The sequence below is a fragment of the Diospyros lotus genome, chromosome 15 (assembly GCF_014633365.1).
Source record: "Diospyros lotus cultivar Yz01 chromosome 15, ASM1463336v1, whole genome shotgun sequence".
In the NCBI taxonomy this organism is placed as follows: domain Eukaryota; kingdom Viridiplantae; phylum Streptophyta; class Magnoliopsida; order Ericales; family Ebenaceae; genus Diospyros; species Diospyros lotus.
This window is the reverse complement of record NC_068352.1, coordinates 10659687-10684750: the sequence shown is the minus strand read 5'-3', so window position 1 is coordinate 10684750 and position 25064 is coordinate 10659687. Positions and strand designations below refer to the sequence as shown.

Genomic DNA, 25064 nt, shown 5'->3' with positions numbered 1-25064 from the left:
CCTCTAAACATCGTCTGCAGAGTTTTCCTCAAGGAGGGGGAGCCTAGTGTGGTAATTATAGGAAATCCTAAAGTTCCGACGAATGAGGATAACATCGTCCTTGGTCATACAAGAATGCTTACCCTTCAAAAGAGAATGAGTAACCCCCTCGAAATCAGTGTCATGGTGATAAATCTTTCCACTTGCCATAGTGGTAAAGAAAAAATGAATGAAATAAAAGGAGGAGAAAAGATCAAGCTAAGCGAGCCTTAGCAGAAGGGGCAGAATTCAGAAAGGAGTATCCTTTCAAAGAGAAAAGGTGTTCTAGAAGGAAAATCCTTTTGGAAAGAAATTATATGCGTGGACAAATGTCCTTTTGGAAAGAAAATGTCTTTCGGAAGAAAAAGTCTCTTGGAAAGAAATTCCCTAGGAAGACAAGTGGTCTCATGGAAGCAGAATTAATGGAAACAGTAGGATGTTCCTTTCGAAAAGAGCAATATTGACACAAAGACAAAGACTCGGGGAGAAATTCCTTTTGGAAAGGAGTTATGGAGGAAGAAAAGTAAAGAAATTTCTTTCAGAAATAAATCACCTACCTAGGAAATTGTTTCAGAAAGAAAGTATGGATGATGAGTATTCTTTCGGAAAGAATGAAGAAGAGAAATTCTTTTGGAAATAATTTATTTCGAAAAGTCAAAACCTCTCTCAGTAAAAAGACAAGCGTAAAGTGATTACCGCTGCAAAATGCCTCAATTTATAGCAACCTAGGTGAAATGTCTCTGAAAGCGTGCCTTTCCGAAGCTTGGTCATGGAAAAAACAAAATTACTCTTCATTTTTTACTTAAAAGTACAAAAATAAAGAGTGAGGGACAATTGTGGTAGCAACCCAACATCGGAAAGGTGGAATAGTAGCCTCGAAGAGCGACAGAGATTCTTTCTGAAACGCATTTTCAAAAGGCAATGGTTCTTTCTAAAAGATTTCTTTTGAAAAGAACCCTTTCGGAAAGAACCATTTTGGAAAGGAGATGTATCTTTCTTTCCAAAGTAAAGCATGGCCAATTGGCAAGTGTTCCCCCAAATCCATGGACACGTACAATCATGATGAGCCCTATAAAAAAGAAGTTACAACACTTAGAAAAGTACTTTTGGGTAATCATTCACCACCCCAACTATTCTTTCCGAAGCTTTAGTTTTCTTTTGATAACACGTTTTCTCTTAGTAACTAACTTAAACATCAGAAGGTCTTCGTTAGTGGAAATCCTCTGCGAGCCTTCTGACCTTTTGTTGGTTGTTCGTAGTTCTCTCCGAAAGCTTACTTCATTATCTTTTTCGAGAGAGGTCCCAAACTCTCTTCAAAAGCCTACTTTATCATCCTTTCATGGAGAAGACCCATCCTTTCGGGATGTCTAGATCCTTTCAGAAAGATCCCCCTCGGGAAGCCTAGATCCTTTCGAAAAGACCTCTCTCGGGAAGCCCAAATCCTTTCGGAAAGACCCCTCTCGAGAAGCCCAAGTCCTTTCAGAAAGACTCCTCTCGAGAAGCCCAAATCCTTTCAGAAAGACTCTCTCCCTTGGGTGACCTCTGGCTAGCCGACTCTTGGTGATATCGGAATCTTCCATTGCAATTCTTACCACTTCACACAAATTCTAATTATTGTATTTTTTGCAACAACATTGGTAACGAGTCATTACATCAATACAAATAAGGCATCTCTAAAGACATGAAACACACAACACCACCTACCTAGGAAGATAAAATTAACGAAATGATGAGACTGCTAATTCAAAATATGTGCTAAGCCCTTCCCACTTAGGAACAAATGCATTGAGTTGAGCTTGCGATAGAATTCTGGAGATTCAAAACAAGAGTAACACAATCAACAATGCCCAACTCTATTTAGCTAGAATACTTATCCAACCAAAATTTTAACTAAGTAAACAAACACGATGCCAAGAAGAAAAACAACTGAAAATGCTCAAAACAACACCAATCCGAGCAACAACAAATGGTACTTTTGCAATGGAATCATCCCTTGCTCAACACTTTGAACCCTAGATAAAGATGCACTTGGAAAGAAGAAAAATCTCAAAATATAGAGGCAAAACTAAATATGCTAGTTTAGAGCTTGTTGGGATCCCAAACACGTTTTTGTCGATGGATCATTGATGAAAGGGCAGGGACTTCTGTGATTAGTCTTAGCTTCACCAATCAATGTTGTGATTAACCACCATCAATGACAAAGGCAAATGAGTTTTCGTGTGTAACACAAAATGAGATTGATATATAATAGTAAAAAAAAAAGGGAATGAAAAAAAAAAGGAAAATGATGGAGAAGATAGTGAGGTAAGCAAAGAAAAAGGCTAGCACACAAGCGAACCAAAAGGCCAGTGTGGCAACATGAATCTTCATCTTTGTGGTGTATTAAAAAGTTATGTCATAATAATTAGGTAGCATCTCATTAGCAAAAAAATATATATATATATATAATAAAAATACTAGCTAGTATTTGTTTATTTATTTGCTTATGTTTTTTCTTCTTTGAAAGAAACTTAAAGTCATGACTTTCATTAATAACCAGTATTCATGGTCAAAATTTGAGTTGGATGGCTTGGAGTCCCTTTTTGAAAAAATAACCTTTCTTTACTTTCTCATGTTATATATATTGAGTTATGTGATCCAATGGCGTGATAATTTGAGTGAACTACTATTTTGTATTTTTTTCTTTCTTATGAAAAACTAGTATAATTTTGTCCATAATGTATACACATGAATACAAGACAAGGAGATGTCTAGGGGTGCTGTGAGCAAGGAGAATTCTACTAAGATTCCTCCTACTGTGTTTTTTCGTCAAATTGCTAAGCAGGCTTTCGGGGCTCATCCTATTATGTTGAAGGATGTGGGGATGGTGTTGGAAAATCAATGTTGTTCTTTGGCAGAGTAAGATATGGACATTCTTGCTCTAGGGGATTTGACTGTTTCAAGGGAGGTGGGGTGTCAGGTGGTGGAAGCTGCGGAGACTATGGATGTAGGGAACATGGGCAAGAGGGATCGATTGGAGAATAAGGATGGGTTTTCTAGTAACCAGTCTGTAAGTTCAAGTTTTGGTTTTGCCCAGGTGGAGTCCAAATCTCAATTAAAACACGAGAGGAAGAAAAAGCTTGCAATTGAAAAGGTCAAGCAAAAGCTATGTGTAGAGGGTGCAGTTATCACTGACCCCGCGTGATTTTTGGTTTGGCTTAGTTTTCTGTGTTTTATCTCTCCTCATCCGTAGAAGGGGCGTTTCTTTCCTTTGTTTTGTTTAGCTTGTTTCGGTGTGTGGATTTTGTGCCTTGTTTCTTGAGGCGTGGTTTCTTGCATAGGTTTGTAAGCTTTTCACTACAAAAAAACTGGCATTTAGTGGCGGTTTTTTTTGTATTTAGCGGCGGTTTTGAAAACCGTCGCTAAATCAGCCGTCGCGGAGCATTTAGCGACAGTTTTGACCTACCGAACTACCACAAATCATATTTTTTTCGACAGTTTTTAAACCGCCGCAAAATTAGTGATTTAGCAGCGATTTTTAAAATATATAGCGGCGGTTTTTGAACCGCCATGAAAATTATAAAAAAAATTAAAATTTTTAATTTTAACGGCGATTCTAGAAACCGTCGCTAAAATTAAAACAAAATTAAAAATTTAATTTCTCCCATGTGGCCCATCCGCCCTTGCACAGTCACTTGGACCCGCTCACCCGCCTGCGCTCTCGCCCGTCCAGCCACATGGCCGCATGTCCGCGCACCACATGGCGAGGCTCCCTTTCCCCAGTTTCGAACTCGCGACCTCCCCTATGCACGTGCATGCGCGAAACTGTCTGATCTGCCAAACCCCCTTATTATACAACTGCATATATAAATTATATACCAAAACAACCACTATTTTCTAGAATTATATTTTATATTTTTTAATATAAATTAAAAAATATTAATTAATTTATTATTTTTTAAAAGAGTAAAGGAATAAATTAAAAATAAATTAATTGAATTAAATTAACTAAATTAATTGATTAAAAATAAAAAAAATTATATATTTTTTAAAATTATTAAAATTTGCTAAATTTATTTTTATTTTTATTTTTATTTTTTTAAATTAAATTTTTAATTAATTTTGCAATTAATTTAAATTAAATTTTAAATTTCTTTTTAAGATTTTAAATTTCTTTTTATTAATTTAATTTTTAATTATTTTCTTAAGTAAAATTCAAATTTTTAATGAATTTTGTGGCTGTTTTGAAAAATCGTCGCAAATGTTAATTTAATTTTAATTTAAATTATTTAATTATTTTTTAATTTAGCGACGATTTCTAAAAAACCGCCTCTAAATTCAATTTTTAATAAATTTTTCGGCGATTTAGAGAAACCGCTGCAAATGTTAATTTAATTTTAATTTTGAATTATTTAATTATTTTTTTAATTTAGCGGCGATTTCTCAAAAATCGCTGCTAAATTTAATTTAATTTTTTAATTATTTAATTATTTTTTAAATTTAGCGACGATTTTTTGAAAATTGCCGTAAAATTGAATGTTTTAATGAATTTTGCAATAATTTTTCAAAACTGTCGCAAAATGTTACAAAAACCGCCGCTAAAATAGTATTTTACGACGGTTTACAAACCGTCTCAAAATTTCATTTTAACCGCCTTATAAAAATCAATTTTTTTGTAGTGTTTGTCGTTCTTTTTCTGTTAATATATCTTATTTAGAAAAAAAAAAAACTTTCATATAGAAGTAGATTTAGGGTTTATGTTTCGAGCAATATACATGCATATGACACGATGCTTGCTTCACAATTGTTGTTATTCACTATGTCCTGGTTCCAAATTAATTAAACTGCCTTATTAGATTTTAGGAAATATAATTTAATGAAGGTCAACTGAGTACATGAGGACCCAAGCCCTCAATAAATATTTAGCCCTTTGTGCTCTCTCTCTCTCTCTCTCTCTATATATATATATATATATTATATGTTTGTGTGTGTGTGTGTGTGTGTAAGAAAGGAATTACGTATGGGTATAGCATAGAAAAGTGGTTTGTTTTTGTAAAGGGGTTGGCTGGGAGTACTGTTGCCATTAGTAACTACTACGAGTGATTGAGAGGTCTTCCCTGTTTCTTGCAGATATTGTTCTGTCACAGATCATTCTCTACTACTACTACTACTACAACTTACTTGTACTAATGGGAGCACTGCCCCCAATCCCCTTATATATCAATCTATAGCAATAGGAGGATCATCATCATCACCGCATCATATCTCTCTCTTTGCATTTCATCACATTACTCGCCTAGTACTTAGCCATCACAAATTAAGCTCGAACCCATTGCAAAATTTCCCCACTCCCCACCGCATCTAGCATCTTCCCCATCTCTCTCTCTCTCTCTCTCTCTCTCTCTCTATAAATATATATATATAAGTATATACAAACCTTACACTCTTCCTTTCGTTTCTCTCTCTTTCTAGGGTTTCTTCGGAATACAGAGATTTTTTTTTTTTTTTTGGCGTGGGGGGGGGGGGGGGGTTGTTCTCTAGTGTTGAAAGCTATAGTGATCAGCATCATCATCAGTGTTGGACAGAGATGTTGGGCTCATTTGGTTCTTCCCGAGAAGAGGAAGAAGACCCATCTTCATCAGATACCCATTCGGCTTTCCCCCACCGCCACCACCAGATTCAGCCGCGCCCAACACCAGCCCCGGCAATCCATATGCGTCAATTACTACTCAGTTGCGCCGAGCTTCTTTCCCATTCCGATTTGGCCGCCGCCCACCGCCTTCTCACCGTCTTATCCGCCAACTCCTCGCCTTACGGCGACTCCTCCGAAAGACTCGTCCACCAATTCACCAAAGCCCTCTCCCTCCGCCTCAACCGCCACGCTTCCACAGCCATCATCATGGCCAACACTCCCAATCTCGCCGCCGGGAGCTCCAGTGCTAATGTGGGCGGTTTGGGTTCGGAGGAAGCGCTTCTTCAATCCTCATATCTAACACTCAACCAAGTCACCCCATTCATCAGATTTAGCCATCTTACGGCCAATCAAGCAATCTTGGAAGCCATTGAAGGCCACCCGGCAATCCACATCCTCGACTTCGACATCATGCAGGGAGTCCAATGGCCGCCCTTGATGCAAGCCATCGCCGAGCGTTACCCTCTTCCCAGTCTACGAATCACCGGCACCGGCCAAGATGTCGACATGCTCCGGCGAACCGGCGACCGCCTCACGAAGTTTGCTCACTCGCTCGGCCTCAGGTTCCAGTTCCACCCTCTGCTCCTCCACCCCAACCAGGACCCCATCGCCGCCGCCTCCACCGTGCTGCTCCTCCCGGACGAAACCCTAGCAATCAATTGCGTCCTGTACCTCCACCGGCACCTGAAGGATCGGGACAGGCTCAGGCTTTTTCTCCACCGGATCAAGGCCATGAGCCCAAGAGTATTGACAGTGGCCGAAAGAGAAGCCAATCACAACCACCCCATTTTTCTGCAGAGGTTCGTGGAGGCTTTAGACCACTACGCGGCCGTGTTCGACTCGCTGGAGGCAACGCTACCGCCCAGCAGCCGCGAGAGGCTGGTGGTGGAACGGGTCTGGTTCGGGAGAGAGATCGCCGATATCGTGGCAGAGCAGGGAGACAGCCGGAGAGAGCGGCACGAGCGATTTCGGTCATGGGAAATGATGCTGAGGAGCTCAGGTTTTAGCAATGTTGCTCTTAGCCCTTTTGCTCTTTCTCAGGCCAAGCTTCTCTTGAGGCTTCACTACCCTTCTGAGGGTTACCAACTTCACATTCTCAATGACTCTTTCTTCTTAGGTTGGCAGAATCAACTTCTCTTCTCAGTTTCTTCTTGGCGCTAGGTACAAGTATCTACATATGAATTTCATTAAGAAGCCCCTCTTCCATGAAAAAGAAAAAGAAGTAATAAAAACCCTAACCCTAGTTCCAACCTGTACGTTGCATGCAAGGATTTGGAAGAAATTAAGAGCATCTGAAACTGGCTAAGCGTCTCCCAACACGCACTAGCTATCTCTTGGCTTCCATCTACCTTCAGTGAGGTTTTTTCTTGAGGAGCTGAAAGGTGAAAATGTATTATTTTTATACTGCTAGTTTGGCTGATATATTTTAAAGTCCTCTATATGATCCTTTTTCATTTTTAATTTGTTAACGATAAGGATTCTGTAACCAAATATCCCTTTCAGAGGCAACGATTGCTAGCTGGGTGGAGAATTTTATATCACTGAGTAATATATATATATATACATATATATATATATTGCGTTAGTGTTAAGTGTTAACCACTTGGATCTACTTCCAGAGGTGCTGTTTGTCCTGTTGTATTGGTGGGTTTGGTGTCTTCACTTGTTTAATCCAAATGATGCTTCACTTTCTTTTTTATTCGTCAATGAACTTTTATATACCTTCTTGTCTGTTTCCATTAGTACACTACCAAATAAATTGTGGGTAATTGATAAAGTACTAATTGGGGCGACTTTGCATAGATGCCACTATTGATGCCTAAAATTCCTTTGTCTACTTCATTAATTGTTTGGGTGGGGTGATTTCAAGAAAGGATGGTTCTTGATTTTTGGCCCAAGTATCCCCAGATTGGTGTTGGGCAGTGTTTGGGATTGCACCATTTGTTGCCATAATTTGTGCCTGTTGTCCCCTCAACAAAACCATCAAAGTTCTCAACGGGGCTTCCTTGCTGCCCCCCCTCCCGGGGGGGGGGGGGGGCCTAGGCTCCCCTTTCCATTTGAAACCGGTAATGCAAGAGGATCTCTCTCTTTCTCATCTGGTTTTTCGATGACCATTCATGTCCCTCTCTTGTCCCTTGTTCTTTGTTGATGCCTCCGCAATCCACACCCTCCCCTCTGATCTTCCTCGGACGTGTGCTAGCTTGTGGAGAACTCTCTCTCTCTGCGTCTGCTGATAGTGTGTAGAACTGGAAGAAACTGGGATTTGTGAAGTTAACGAAGCCTTAAATATGTACGTGTAAACCAGAAAACCCCATTATCCACTGTTGATCGGTGACATGAATACCATTAACTTGTCACTCACTGAAAGATGCAACAGTATGTGTATGAGAGAGAGAGAGAGAGAGAGAGAGAGGTTTTATAGGTAGGGTGTAGTGTAGTAGCTGACAGTGATAAGATGGTTACTAGTGGGAGACGCCCCACGCAAGAGACTGAGCATCACAAAGCTTACTTGCTACTTGCGAGCTGCTTATTACTCACATATATATTTATATATATATAGATGTAGGGGTACGATTGATCCTCATTGATGGTACTGCAAGGGCATGGCTTGAAAGAATCAACATCAACTCATCGATCCATCCATCCATCCATTCGTCTATCGTTTCTTTGGAAGAAACCCAAGTTTCGTAATCATGTTTAGGTCAATTTCTCGATCCTTTTATCTCAGAATCACGCATAAATTTCTACACCAAAGATATACAAGAAAGTAGCGTAAAGTAGACGATCACTTGTTTCACTCACCCTCGAAGAACCCTCCCTCTCTCTCTCTCTCTCTCTCTCTCTCAGTACTCTTTAAGAATATTGATTTGTCATGACCTTTTTGACCTAGAACAAATGTATTGCGCGAAAGGAATCCAGGGAAATTCTTGAAAGTGAAACGGGGGTGCTCCAACAATCCTGTTTCCTTTAATAAAACACCCCAAGCAATTATACCAGTGGCATCGTTGACAGGCTTAGGGAATCTATTGCTACTTCGATGTCCAACCTTCCTATAAACAATTCTCTCTCTCTTTCTCTCTCTCTCTCTATATATATGCTTGCTCCCTTAATGACTCAACGGCTTTCAAGAGAAGCAAAGTTGGAGATGGTGATGAAGCTGCTGATGAGGGGAGTGTTGATTGGCTGCAGTTGCTTTGTGGTTATCTTCCTCTTCTATATATCTAGTGCCTACTCCACTTATTAGCATGCTCGTCAACACATATTGATGATTCAGTTTATTATAGTTGAGACAGGGACTGCTGCAAGGAAAACACATCAATTTAATGAATTCTGTTGCTTATTTATGCCTACACATGGTCTGGCAACGGCTTGTAACTGACTACCCAGGACCAAGGATTTAAATTACAAAGAACCCTTTAAGGTTTGATGAAATTGCAAGAAATTTTGTGATGTTTTAGAAATAGCAATAAGCATCCTGTTGAAAAAAAAAAAAAAAGATTAAACAACCATTGTACCCTTCATCTCTCTCTTCGCTCCTCTCTCCTCTCTCCTCTCTCCTCTCTCCTTTGGCTTAAAAAATAAAAATAAAAAACAAGCAAATGGTGGTTGTTTGCCATTAGCCACAAGAATCCAGAGAGAAAGAGGTGATGATGATAACCTAGGTTAGATATGGATTTCTCAATTAATATAGAGAGAAATGATGATGATGATAAATCGAGGCTAGATAAGGGATCATCGTTTAAACATATACCAAATCTAGGTTCATTGTGAATGAACCCAACCACTTAGGTTCATCTAATGAACCTGGATTCATTATAGACAGAGAGAGAAAGAGAGGGAGATGATAATGACGACAAACCAAAGCTAACCTAGGCCAAATATGGGTTCATTCTAAATAAACCCAGCTATTTAGGTTTATCTGCAATAAACATTATCATATACAAGGTGAAATGGAGAGAGAGAAACTTACCTCATCACTGTCTATGTCAAACTGTCACTGTTAAGCCATCTCATTATCTTACTATTCAAATCCTTCTAGATTTAGAATGACGATGATTTGGGTCTATCACAAGTGAACCTCGGTGATTTGCGATAAACCCGAATTCATCACAAAGAAAAGAAAGAAAGGGGCCTACAATTTATGTCTTTTCCATCATCTGTTATTGTCCTATTATTCAAACTATTTCAGATCTGAAACCACTACAAAAAAAAAAAAGAAAAAAAAAACGCTTTAGCGGCATTTTTTTAGGTCATTTTATTGATATCTTACTCTTGTGATCAAATAGTTTTGATAATGACAAATAATGTAATTAATGTATTAAATGTACTCTATGTGTTCCAAAATCAATTTCATGAAGTTTCATAAAAAGAAATGAAGTTGGGCGATTTTGAGTCAAAGGGTTTATTTGAGTCAAAGTTTCAAATTAAATTTGTTAAGATATTTTTATATCTCAAATTGGTTCAATCCTAAAGCAAAGCAAGTCGACAAGATTTCAAGTTTATTATGCTAGATTGGTCGACTAACAGGTTGCTTATTTTTTTTAAAGTTTGACCGGGTCGACTAAGTTATAGGATCTATCGACCAACAGTATGTTTATTTATGTCTTGGTCGACTAAGCTATAAGCTTGGTCGACTAACAGTGTATATGTTATGATTTGGTTGACTAACGCTTTAAATCTGTCGATAGAAGGGTAGCCTTGGTTGATTAAATGTCATGCCTATTTTTGTCTTAGTGGACTAAGTGGCATGTTGTTTTTGTGACTTGGTCGACCAACCTATTTTGTCTGTCGACCAAGCTTATTATTTTATCTGATTTTGTCGACTAACCATTTTCATCTATCAACTAAGTCTCTTTTGCAGAAATCATAACAGCTAATTTTTGCCGCATTAAATGCTCGGCTAACCACCCCAACAACTCGATTTTTAGATTTTGCCACCATCAACTATATATATGTGGTTGAAGACATGTTGAAGTTTTAGAGAGAACATTTATTACTATCACGTGTCGAGCATTCACTTTGTATTCACGCTTTCAATTTATACTCTCTGTTATTTTTCATTTCGAGGCTTTGCATTCTACTACATTCATTAACAACCTCGCATTTGTTGTAGAGAAGGTTTGTACTGAGAGTTTTTAACTCTTAAATTTATTTTCATTGTATTCGTTACAATTTACCTAGCGTAAGCTAGAGGGCCCATTCGAGTGGGAGATTTGTAAATTTCCTAGTCACAGACTAAAGGACCTACTCAGTTTGAGTAGGGGTTGATAGTGGATTTATTTCAAAATCTTTAGTGAGAAGTTAAGGTAGTGGACTAGGGTTAGAAAGTCGAACCACTATAAATCATCGTCTCTTGTTGTTGTTCCCTCTGTTTGTTTGTTCTTTTCAGCATATTTATATACCCTACTTAATTTGTATATTTAATCTTTCATCGATAAAGATTTCATATTCATTATTCTCAAGAGTAGATTGTCTTTACACGATGAGGTATCAACCGTGGTCTTCACAGATGTTTATGAAAAGAATTTTTAAGGAAATTCAATTATTTTTATATCAATTCACCCTCATCTTGGTGTGTGCCATAGCATTTCAATCCTATCAATTGGTATCAGAGCCTAGTTCCCTTGTTTTTATCAGTCTAACAACCTAGGGAAAAAGATCTTGTCAGATGGCACATTTTGCTTCCTCATCCCAATCCGATGGTCAAAGCACCACTCGTTCTCCATCTTTAATGGAACTAATTATAACTACTAGAAAATAAAAATGTAGATTTATTTAATGCAGAACTCAAGCTTAATGCAAGCAGTTCAAAATGATATCAAGCTAGCTGACATGGGGAAAATCGAGACCTGGACAGTAGAAGAAAGAAGAAACATGGAGATAAACGCAGAAGTTATGAATACACTGATTTGTGCAGTGAGCTCAGAGGAATTCAATCGAGTGTCGATGTGCAAGACAACTAAGGAGATTTGGGACAAGTTAAAGGTAACACATGAAGGAACCAATCAGGTAAAGGAAATGAAAATCAATCTTTTTGTCCATGATTATGAGCTATTTTCAATGAAGGAAGATGAGTCTATAAAAGATATGTATACTAGATTTAATGATATTGTTACTATCTTAGAAGCTTTAGGTAAGACATATACAAATGGAGAAAGAGTTAGAAAAATTCTAAGAAGTTTACTTAGATCATGGGAATCTAAGGTCACTGCCATAACAGAGGCCAAAGACTTAGATACACTTGCATTTAATAACTTGCTAGGTTCATTAATGACACATAAAATTATGATGAAAAGAAATGAAATTGTTAACTCCAAGAAAAACAAAAATGTAGCATTTAAGGTTTAGAATGAGGATAAAGACTCTCAAAGTGAAGAGGATGATTTTGCCATGTTAGCTAGAAGATTTAGGAAATTTATGAAGAAAAGGTAGATTTAATCAAAGGAGAAACTTTCAGAAAGAAAAAGATCAAAAGGAAACTAACCCATCTATTGTGACTGCCCTCAATTGAAAAGAAAAGACCGCAAAGAAAAGAAAGTAAAGAAAAGGCCTTAGCCGCCTGGAGTGAAGAGGAGTTGTCCTCAAGTGAGGATTATCAAGATGAAGAAGTGGCAAACGTGTGCTTCATTACAAAGCTTGATGATGAGGTAACTTCCAAACTTTTAAATTCAATTTTTGAATTTACATTTGAAGAGCTACATGATGCATTTAATGAATTATTAGAAGAATTTGAGCAAATGAATTTGAAAAATGTTGATTTAAAGAAGAAGATCTGTTTGTTGGAAGGTGAAGTTAAAATCTTGAAATCTGAAAAAGAATGCCTAAAAATGAGAGAAATAGTATGGCTAATGAAAAAGAAAGTCTCTTAAAAGAGAATAAAGACATAAAGGAATCCCTAGAAAAATTAGTTGAAAGAAAGAAAAAGTTAGAGATGATCCTTGGAGCTCAAAGAAATTTTGGAGATAAGCAAGGAGTTGGTTTTGATCCATGCAATGCAAGTTCTAGTAAAACAGTTTTCACAAGAGCTTCAAATCAAAAGCTTATTCAAAGAAAACCATTCCACAAACAAAATTTTTCAAAGAAAGAAATTTCATGTCATTACTGTGGAAGGAATGGACATTCAATTAATAAGTGCTTTGTGATAAATAATCCACATAAATTCAAACAAGTTTGGGTTCCTAAGGGAGTAGTGTCAGCTAACAAAAATGGACCCAAAATGATGTGGGTACTAAAGGGTACAACGTGAGTGATTCATTTTGTAGGTTGCCTTGGTATCAAGTAATTCAAGGAGCGAGTGGTTCCTTGATAGTGGGTGCTCTAAGCACATGACGGGAGATTAAGAGCTTCTCAACAATGTCATCTTCAAAGAAGGAGGTAAGGTATACTATGGTGACAACTCTCAAGGTAAGATCATAGGTATGGGTTCCATCTCTTTTGAAAATCTCACATTAGAAAATATATTTCTTGTTGATGGATTTAAACATAATTTGATTAGTATTAGTCAATTGTGTGACTTAAATTATGAAGTTTGCTTTGATTCTAGTTCTTGTAAAGTTATATACTCTAAGACAAAATAAATGAAATTAAAAGGAAATAGAATAGGAAACATCTATCTCACATTTTTAGAATCATCTAAGATATAAAATTGCTTAGTTGCAAATTCCTCTCAAAACACTTGGTCGTGGCATAATAGGTTAGGGCATGCTAGTATGAACTTAATCAACAAGTTAGTTAAGCATGATTTTGTTAATGGGTTACCCAAGCTTAAGTTTGAAAGAGATCACATTTGTGGAACATGCATGAAAGGTAAGCAAATTAATGTATCATTCAAACCAACTAATGAAGTATCAACTTCTAGACCTCTAACACTACTTCACTTAGACTTGTTTGACCTAATGAGAACTCTAAGCTTAGGAGGTAAACAATATGTTTTGGTGATAGTAGATGATTATTCTAGATTCACATGGGTAATCTTTCTTGCATCTAAAAATGAAACTTTTAAGTCTTTTGAAATATTTAGTAAAAGAGTTCAAAAAGAAAAAAGGATTTTTCATTTCAAAAATAAGAAGTGATCATGGAGGAGAATTTGAAAATGAATCTTTCAAGCTATATTGTGAAGAAAATGGAATAGATCATAACTTCTCTTATGCTAGGACTCCCCAACAAAATGGTATAGTAGAAAGAAAGAATAGATCCCTACAAGAAATGGCTAGAACTTTACTTTGTGATAAAAATCTTCCTAAGTATTTTTAGGCAGAAGTGTTAGATTTAAAGAGCCTACGGTGAATACCAAGAGGGGGGGTGAATTGGTGTATTTAAAAAAAAAATCTTTTGATAAAAGGAGATGTCATCTATAAAGACTAAGGCTTCGTTAAACCTCAAAACCTTGAAATGACATGATGAGGTATCAATTGTATAAAGACAATCTCGTTTTTACAATGGAAAACACAAGAATGAAAAATATAAAATCTTTCTTAATGAGAAATGTATGAACCAAGAAAGAAATAAAGAGATGCTTGAAAGGATAAGGGGGTGAAGGTCACAAGCACAAGAGAACATAATGATTTATAATGGTTCGGCTTAATCAACTAAGCCTAATTCACTACCTTAGCTCCTCACTAAGGATTTACAAGCAAAATACTATAACTCTCCTACCACATCGGATAGGCCCTCTAGTACAAGGCTAGGAAGATACAATCATCTTGTTTAAACAAGCAAGCCCTCTAGACAAAGCTAGGTATCATAAAAACCTCCTACAAACAAAATAGGCCCTCTAGCAAGACACGCTAGGATAATACAAATTGTTACAACATACGAGAAGGTCTGAGAAACAATATTCCCAGTTATAAGTTCTCTCAAAGATTAGGACAAGGCTTGAAAAGAATTACACAAGATAAATACAATGCCTTGAAAAGAGAACAACTTTACCAATGAAGCACAACAACTATTTTAGCACTTGGGAGCTTGTAGATAGATTGCTTGAGCCTTTTGAAGTCTGCAAGTGACTTGAATTTATAGCCTCTTAAAAGTCCATGTTTGAATCAGACCGTTGTTAGTGGAGAGAGCACTTGAGTGCAAAAGATGAACTAGCCGTTATGTGTCTCTACGAAGCAAATGATCGACAGATGCAAGGCATCGGTCGACAGATTAGTAAAAATTCAAAATCTAGTCGACAGATCATTTGAGACTGTCGACAATTCCTTGTGCAAGCATTCTGTCGGTCGACAGATGCATAGGCATCGGTCAACAGATGGCTTGCTCACTTCCTAAGCAGCAAGGATTTGCATTCTGCCTTTCGACAGATGTGAAAACATCGGTCGACAAATGAAGCCATCCTTGAGAAGGCATATACTGTCAGTCGACATATGCATAGGCATTGGTCGACAGATGACAAGCAATATGTCGACAGTTGGATACCTTTCAATTGACAACCATTCTGCCGGTTGACAGATGCAAAAGCATCGGTCGACAACTGAGCTAAAAATTGAAAAATGGTCGACAGGTCTATTGACCAGTCGATAGATGACCTACTAAATTTTGAAACAAATGCTTCTCTTTGGAACTTATTGACTAACGATTTTCCATAAGAGTATGCTTTGAAGATATTTTGACTTTGATAATGACAAATCGTTTTTAATAGAAGATTTTGCAAATGCAAGAGATGTTTTTCATCATTAAAACTAAAGTCTTTAAATAAATCTATCATGTGATTCATCATTCTCCCACTTTTTGATGATGACAAAACCTATATTTGGATTTTGAAAATTTTCAAAAACAATTTTATTTACCCAATTTTCTCCCCCTTTTTGTCATAAGTCAAAAAATCAAAGGAAATGAAGAATGCATCATTGAAGCGAAGCTCCTCCTTAAACCAAAACAGGGTTCATCTCCAAAGAGTTTGGAAATCCTAAAATTTATCCATTCATTCATTGAAATAATCATAAGCAGTTTGAGAAACGAAAAGCATTCACATAGTAAGAAGAAATTAACCATCCATCATAGTGATCGGCACAAAACATTGTTTAACAATAGAAAATAAAAATAAAAAAAATGTGTGATACATAAGAGGAAACGTTCAAATGTCTTCAGATGATGATGAAGAGGATGATGAAGTGGATGCATGAGGATGGGATGATGAAGCTGCTGGGAGACGAGATGAAATGAGATTGAAAAGGTCATCATGGCGACGATGAAGCTCCCTTAGCTCATGTCGAACTTCTTTTCTAAATCTTGAAAATTCTGACTTGAGTTCGGCTAAGCCATAAATAAGATCATCAGGAATGGAAGATGATGAGGATGGGACTGAGGATGGCTCGGCTGGAGTGGCAGTCTTCCTTTTCTTGCTCGCTTTTCCTCCGACCCATATCCCCATTCTTAAGCCATAAACCCTATCCTTATGGTTGTATTGTTGTTTATATGTTGTACAAGGTTCAAATAAATTTTTCTTGCACCTTCAAGACCTCTCATATCTTTTTCGAGAAGATCACTTAGGGCCATCCCATAAGGTAGTGATCTCTTACTTCCTCTAAAGGACTTTATCATGTGATTCATAATAAGGAGTGAAAGATTTGGCTTTCTCTTAGCAATGATGCACTGCATGAGCCATAGATCCATCCTAGTAACTTCCAAAAAAAATTCACTTCTAGGAATTAACATTTGACAATAGATTAAATGTAGAATCTTAGTGTGCAAACTCTTTCTAGTAGTTTCATTTATATGGGAGTCTATGGAGTCATCTTCATATACTTCTTTATAGGCTTGAATGAGATCTTGAGTCCAAGAAGTATAGTCCTCTCCTCCTTGAGGTATTCCAAATCGATTTTGCACCAAAGCTAGGTTTACCTCAAAATGGGTTTTCCCTATATTAGTTCTAAACCTTATGGTAGATCTTCGGCCATTGAACAAATTATCAGCATTTGCAAAAAAGGCCTTTATGACATCTTCTAGGATATCCCTATGTGTAGTCAAAAAATTCCACCATCCAGATTCTTTGAAAGTGGTAAAGTAGGGAAACCTAATGCCTATCAAAAAATCAATATCCAAATATCATCCAAGTAGTACCTCTCTAGATTCAAACTTTTGAAAGTACCTTTCATTTTGACAGTTGCTCTCAAAAAGTTGAGGTCGAGGAAGAAAACGCGGAGGATGACTTGAAGTGGCCTTCTCCTTCCCTTTTTTTGAATTCTTCGTGCGTGTCATGATGATGAATGAGTGCTTGATTGATGATTGAAAGAAGAAATCTTGAGGAAAAGACGATTCGAAGAGAAAAATTGAGAGAGAGAGAATTGGTTTTGAGAGGAATTACACTACAAGAAAAATGTATTTTAGTGACAGAATTTAGTGACGGAATTATTCCGTCGCTAATTAGCTACGGATAGTGACCAAAGGTGCGGTTTGGTGGGAGGCTAAAGCGGTGTTCGGTTGGTAAATGTCCTCGAGAGTTTGGGGACCAAAAGCCTAAGCTAAACCTCGAGGTGAGTATAGCCCGAGGTAAATGTGAGAAATGAATAGGCTATGAGATTCTCAAGCATGGGAATTTGGCATGTAGCCCGAGAACGTGATTGTCTTGGGCAGGAGAATATGATAAAGTGAATTTCGAGGACGAAATTCTTTTAAGGGAGTGGAATGTAACACCCGGTGTAACCGGTGTTAAGAGAATAAGAAAGGAAGTGTGAAATTTTCAAAAATACCCTTGAGAAGGTGATAGATCCTTGAGAATGAGGGTGCTCTATGAGAGGGGTGTTTTGGTAATTTGGATAGTGAAATCCAACAAAGGGTATTTTGGTAAATTGGAAATAATTCCTATGTGGAATTAGGCGAGTAAGTGAATTTAATCCCAATTTTGTATTTATGTGGAGATATGGGATTAATAATTCATGAAAGAGGTATTTTGGTAATTTGGAGTGATTCCATAAAGGAATTTAATTATGGAAAATAGGAAAAATGGTGGATATTGAATTATTTGAGAAAATAATTATGTTTTCCCTATATTGGTGAATAAATGTGGTAATGCCACATGGATGGATGTGATGAGAACTTGATAGCCAAGTATGGGTTTAAAAGGTGACACTTGGCAAAGTCTTGTTCAAGTATAAATGGGTGATTTAATGAAATGCAAAAAGAAATGATTTTGGTCTTTCAAGCATTTAATGAGAAGCATTATGGTATTGGATTAAAAGAAAATCGAAAAAGAAAAGTAAATGGTCACCATTAATGCTTGAAATTATGGTGAATTAAATAAATCCAAAGGAAAATGGGAAATTAGTCACCATTAATGCTTGATAAAAATGGTGATATAAATAAATGGAAAATGAATGATTTATATCTTTCAAAGTAGTCTCTCATGTGATGGGGTGAAAATAGTCCCATTAATTTAAATGGAAAAGAAATGAAAAATTGGAAGGATGAGATTGATTCTTGGAATTGGAAATGATCTAAGGGCCACCATTTAGTCTTGAAAGTTGGCAAGGATTGCCAACATATTAATGATTTAATTTAAAGACTAATTTTGGATAGCTAAGATTAATTCTTTCAAAGGCACATGGATTGTGTTTCCTTTTAAGGGTGGAGATTAAGTCTTGTAAAAGCAAAATAATCCAATAGTTGAAATTTAAAGAGAGGAAATGACATGGATTGTGTTTCGTTGTGTGGTTGGGATTTTCTCTCAAAAAGAAAATGAAAATCAAGGGCTAAGATGAAGTCTTGAAAGTGAGATTTCAAGACAAGAGTAGTATGAAAGGGAATAGAGTGCTTTAGTCCCAAATTTTTGCCATTTGAAGAGTCTTGAAGGAAGAAAGAAGAGAGATAGGAAGAAGTCTCTCATGGAAGAAATAAATGAAGAAGGAAGGAAAGAATGGAGATGAAAGGAAGAATGCAAAGAGGTTTCTTGAGAAAGAGCAAAGGTTGAAGGCAATGAAGCAAGGAGATTCTTGAAGCTTCAAAGAAAAGAATGAGGTAAGGGATAGCCCTATGGGATGATGGCTTTGCAAGTTGTAAGTATGTATTTAAACTTTGAGTGTGTGCATTGGCATGTTGTTTGTGCTCAAGGACCTATGGCCAGGAGGTTGTGTGGGGTAGGGTAGTTTAAAGCCTCACACCAAGATGGTTGTGAGGATGTGGAAGCCCTAACCATGTTGCATACATGCATTTGGCATCACATATTATGTTTTTGTTCATACTTATATTCATTGCACCCTTATTGAGCTTTGTGGCTCATGAGGTTTTATTCTCCCCTTGTAGGTTGTTCTTATGTCAAAAGAGAAAATGAAGAGTTGCAACCTTGTGGTTAGAAGCTCATGGTGTTATTTATTTTGTTGTAAATTTATGGCTTAAAGAAGCCTAAGCATGTGATTATTTCATTTGTGACCTTATGGCTTAGGAAAGCCTATTTGTTGTATTTGATCATGTGTGGTATTTATATTTTGGAGGTTGTTATGTGAGAAACAATAGGTTGTGTAAGGCTCATGTGTGAAATGGAAGAAAAGTTTTGATGTATGTTGTGTAATCATCAAAGAGGTGGTGTAAGCCTTAATTATAGAGAAATAGAGGCAAAAATTAAATGAAAGTGAAGTATTTTTATTTAATTTATTTTTTGAAAAGTTTGGGTTAGGAAGGCCCAAGAAAAAAAAAATGAAGCTGCAGTAGGTGGCAGTAGCCCCGCGTGCGGGCAAGGTTGCATGGGCTGTCGCGCGCACGCGGGCGGGCGCTCCAGCAGGCCTCACCGGCCATTTTTTTTTTAAATTAGAATTTTTTGGGGTATTTCTTAATTGATTTTGGGTCTCGGAGGAATTTTCTAAATAAAAGAATTTTTCGGACATTTTGGAGAATAATGCCGAAATTTTGGAAAATTGAAAATGATGAGTTTTTCCTCCAAAATTGGTAATCAATTAATGGATTGATTTAAATGGTGATTTTTATGGAGCCCGGTAAAATTCTTGGATAGTAAAAGAATTAAATACAAATAAGAAAATGGTGGTTGGGCATCTTCATGAGTTATCTTTTCAACCAAATGCGGTGTGGTTGAAGCCCAATTCTGTTAGTGAATCCTAGGGTTAAGGGAAGGGAAGGACGAGCCCACTTCCCACCTAGGGCATTTCGTCTTGAAACATGGTCTGCCCTTCACCAAATGCGGGGCATGTGGACAATTCGGATAATTGTTCACGAGTAACACCCGTAAGTGGGAGCAGGGCATTATATTAATTTTTTAAAATATTTTTTAAATTTAGCGACGGAATTAGCGATGAAAATTTCGTTGCTAAAAATAAAAAATATTAAATAAAAATAAATAAAATTTAGCGACGGGCTCAACCCGCCGCTAAAAAATAAAAAATAAATAAAATTTAGCGACAGACTAAACCCCGTCGCTAAAAAATAAAAAAATTCAAATTTAGTGACGGGCACAACCCCGTCATTAAAAAATTAAAATAAATAAATAAATAAATTAAATTTTAGTGACGAACTCAACCCCGTCTCTAAAAAATAAAGTAAAATTAAATAAAATAATTAAAATTTAGCGATGGGGCCAATCCTGTCGCTAAAAAATAAAAAAATTTAAATAAAAAAATTAAAATTTAGTGACGAGTAAAACCCCATTGCTAAAAAATTAAAAACAATAAATAAATAATTCGAATTTAGTGACGAGGTCAACCCATCGCTAAAAAATAAAAAAAATTAAAATTTAGCGAAGGGGCCAACTCCATCGCTAAAAAATAAAAAAATTAAAATTTAGCAACGAGTAAAACTCCGTTGCAAAAAAATTAAAAAAAAATAATAATTCAAATTTAGTGACAGGTCAACTCGTCGCTAAAAAATAAAAAAAATTAAAATTTAGCGATGGGGCCAACTCCATCACTAAAAAAATAAAAAACTTAAAATTTAGCGATGAGTAAAACTCCGTCGCAAAAAAATTAAAAAAAATAATAATTCAAATTTAGTGACAGGGTCAACCACCGCTAAAAATTAAAAAAAATTAAAATTTAGCGACTGGGCCAATCCCGTCGCTAAAAAATAAATAATAAATAAATAAAATTAAATAAAAAATTAAAATTTAGTGACGGGTTCTCCTGTCGCTAAAAAATAAAAAAATTAAGTGAAAAATTAAAAATTTAATTAAAATTTTTACATTTAAACATATCATAATAATTTTTACTAACATCAATATTAGTGAAAATTAAACTAATAATTTTTAAATATATTACAAATTAAAATCAAAATAAAAACATAATTTTTCACTACTAATATAAAAATTAATAAAGTTTTATTTGAATTAATAATGAAATAAAATTAAAATTAATATTCATTTCCTTTTACGTTAATATTATTAAATAAGTTTGAGAAATTTTGGTGTATACATATAATTATGAAATATTTGGAAGAGAATACTATAAATATATTTTATGTATAACAATAAACAAGAAGGTTTCCAGTTTGATTGGCTCACGCCCGAAAGTTGATCATGAAAGGTTGGGGGTTTGAATCCAGTAGAAAGCTTGAGAATAATAACTGGGGGAGTATTATCCCAGCGTTGCCACGTGGCGAGCAGAGGCGCAGCCATGTGGCACACATGAGGGGTGGTCAGGGCCTGACGCGCGCGTTGAATTTTGAATTTTGGGGTTGAATTTAGCGACGGGGTTAACCCTGTTGCTAAAAACTAAAAAAATTAAATAAAAAAATTAAAATTTAGCGATGGGGCTCAACCCCGTGGCTAAAAAAAAATATATATTGAATAAAATTAAATAAAATAATTCAAATTTAGCGATAGGTCATCCCCGTTGCTAATTAGCGATGGGTACAACCCCCGTCACTAAAAAATACTTGTCGCTAACCCAGTAGCTAAATTTCAGCGATGCCCTTTTTAGCAACGAAAAGGTACTCGTCATTAAATCATTCGCTAAAAAATTTAGCGACGAAATTTTTCGTCGCTAAAACGCTGATTTTTTGTAGTGTTAGGGCGTAGAATGGAAATGGGTGGTCGCCCGTTCCTTTTGAAGACTGATCAAAATGATCGATAGATCCTTTGATCGGTCGACAGATATGCAAAAACGAATAAAATGGTCGACAGATAAGATAGAATCAGTCGACAGTTTCTTTATGTATCACAGTTAATTTTGGCCTTTTGATATAACTGTCGACATATGTGAAGACATTGGTTGACAGTTTGCACAAATATGTATAATCGGTCGATTGTTAAATATCATCTGTCAACAGATTAGTACTTTTGGCTAACAGATAAAGAGCAATAAAGAGGATCTCAAGCATACCAAAGATACATTTAATAATCACATTAATGAATCATCATTCCTAATTTACTATAATACCCAATAATACATTGTATTGAAAAATAAATAAATAAATAAATTTGGATTATTTTGTCAGGACCTCGGGTGGTCCGGAAAGCCCAAGGGTTAATCTCAATAAATTTATTAATAAATTGTCGAATTGGCAGCCGGGAGTGACTCAGGACTTGGATGTCCAGGGAAGAGGGCAAGAGATTGGTGAGCATCTCAAGATGAGGATAATGACGTTGGAAGTAGTCTGATCGGGAATAATTTTTGGATTTAATTCTATATAAGCTCGAAGGGGTGCAAATACCGAATAGTCGCAAGGGATTTCTAGGAAGCTGATGGGACCTTAGGGGTGGTTCGATTTTATGAATAAGGTAACCCTGAAGCGTTTTCGGGTCGAAATAAAGGTCCCGTGTAGGCGCAGGGATGAAATTGGTATTTTCGAGTAAATGCCGGTTATTAATTTTTGAAAAAACCAAGATTTTGAGTGGCTTAAGAGTAATTAATTTAGGTCTTGAAGGGCCCAAATGATATTATTGAAAGTCTTAAGTGTAATTAGTAGATCCCAAGTGAACTAATTAAGAAATTGGGGGATTAAGATTCTAAATAATTTATATATGTATTTATATATATATATATAGGCGTATGTATATATAGGCAGAGCCGCGAGCTGCTGCCAAAAATTTCAAATTTTGAAATTTAAAACAAAGAGGGAGATTAAGAGAGCAGGGCTGAGGGAGAACTCGTGGGAGGCTAAGATCGAGAGAGAGATATGGCCGAGAAGAGAGAGCTCGCGAGGGAGTGATGAAGAGATCGAGAAAGGGAGGTGGCTGCACGCGGCCATGGAAGAAGCAGCCTTGAGTTGCTGTTGCAATGACCGAAAGAAGCAAGGCCAATCGGCCATGGGGACGCGAAGAAGCAGCAGTAGCAACCGCGGTGATGGCCGGCGATGTGCTCACTGAAGAAGGCCGAAGGCAGCAAAGGCGAGCCGCAATGGCAGCAGCTTCGCTGCAGTTCCAGCCGCTAGTCTGCGAGAGGGGATGCGCGGTGGAGGCTGATGGCAAGCTCAGTGGCGCGGGGAATTAATCGCAGATGGCCGGAGGAGGGGCCATGGCAGCGCGAAGCTGCTGTTGTAGCAGCTAGGCGCAGCCATGGCAGCGCACAGCAGCTGCAAATGGCGACGCGGGCGAGCAAAGGCAGCGGCTGAGGCACTCGAGGAGGCCGGTCAGGGGCAGCATGGTGCGGCCGGTGGTGGCCGCCGAGGGCGATGTTGTGAGTGGTGGCTGGCGCGAGGCTAAGCGGCGACCGGTGGGCAGTGGGCAGCCGTGCGCGAGGCTGCCCGGATGCGTGAAGAAGAAGAAGCACAATGCTGCGCGGGCGAAGAAGAAATGAAGAAAAAAAAAGAAAAAAGAAAAAGAAGAAAAGAAAATATGGAAAAAGAGGAAAAATAGGAGAAAATTCCAAAAAAATCTGAAAAAGTTCTGGAAATTATTTCGAGGCTCGTGGAGCATAATGGAAGCTCGAGAATGGGATTTCGGGCATGACATGGCAGTTAATGAGGCAACGTCGGAGTAGGCAATTGGCCGAACTTATTCTTCAGATTAATCGAGGTTCGACCGGGGAGGCGGTGACCCTAGAAGAGCTCGGAGCTTGGGTAGGCATTCTCGTCGAGGCAGAGATGGGACTTCAAGCTAGGTAAGGGATGACCCCATGTGGAGGTGGCTTTGCAAGTTGGTAAATATGTTTGATAATATTTTTATGTTACATTGGCATGTAGTAGTTATATCTTGTGTGATGCAAGACCTAGTGGACCTATGGCCATATGAAGGACTAGTGTGGTAGGGTCTGATAGGTTGATGCCTCAAACCTTAGTGGGTTGTGAGGATAAGTGGGCCTAGCCTCATTTGTATGCATTGACATACATAAACATGATTATATTCATATTTACATGCATTGCACCCTTACCGAGTCTTTATGACTCATGAGGTTTTACCTCGTGTTGTAGATGATGCAAGACCACATGCAAGCAGGGATGGTGCTGGGAGGCTGTTGTGGCAACTAGCATCGTTGCCCGAGTTGCGTATTTTATTATCTCTTGTATGTAGCCAGGTGGCATTGTGTATGTATACCCTTGTGAGTAAATGTATGTGTTGATGAGCGATAGATGTATCTAATTGTTGTAATCATCATAATGTGATAGATAATTGTGAGTTTGCGTGATGTATATGTGGCTTTAGTTGTTGAAGCCAAGTTCAGACCGAGTAAGGTCAGCGAGGTATGTTCTCATAAATCCCCAAATACTCAGCGATGTGGTTGTTATGCTAGCTTTGTGCTTGGGTCACCTTTGGCTTACGATGAGGCGAGCTGGAGAGAGGTGAAGCTCACTCGAGTTTCGGATCCTGACCCGTTGAGTTTTCTTGTTTGAATTAGGACCGATTCCTGAGTGGAGCAAAGGGAAGGACGAAGCTTAGTTCCCACCTAGGGCGTTTCTTGTTGAAACATAGTCCAACCCTTCAATTGTGTTCGATGGGTGAGTAATCCGGTTGATTATTTATCGGTGGCGCCCGAAAGTGGGAGCGGGTTGTTACATTTACTCCTAAAGTATTCAAACTTTCCATTGTCAAGAGGTTTTGTAAAAATATCAGCAATTTGATGATTTGTATCTATAAAATCAAGTTCTATATCGTCTTTCTGCACATGATCTCTGATGAAATGATGTTTAACTTCAATGTGCTTAGTTTAAGCATGAAATACAGGGTTTTAGGTTAAGGTTATTGCACTTGTGTTATCACACTTTATAGGTATATTATGAAGCTTTATGCCATAGTCTTCTAATTGATGTTTCATCATTAAGATTATTTTGCTTTCTACTTGACCATGATACTAGAGAATAGCCTAGAAATTGGCACGAGCCACTAGTGCTTTTTCTATCAATTTTGCACCCATCATAGTTAGCATCGGTATAAGCTTCAAGACAGAATTCATTTGACTTAGGGTAGAATAGTTCTAGATTATATGATCCTTTTAAGTATCTAAAAATGCGTTTCATTGCTTTTAGATGAGACTCCTTAGGATCGGATTGAAACCTAGCA

The 25064-nt window shown here is 37.3% G+C and overlaps 1 protein-coding gene across 1 annotated transcript; it reads left to right on the top strand.

Moving 5' to 3' along the window:
- The first annotated feature begins 5110 nt into the window (after positions 1–5110).
- Positions 5111–7352, top strand: LOC127791507 (scarecrow-like protein 18). The gene has a single exon (XM_052321424.1). The coding sequence runs from the start codon at positions 5585–5587 to the stop codon at positions 6848–6850; it is 1266 nt and encodes a 421-aa protein (XP_052177384.1). The 5' UTR covers positions 5111–5584; the 3' UTR covers positions 6851–7352.
- The last annotated feature ends 17712 nt before the right edge of the window (positions 7353–25064 follow it).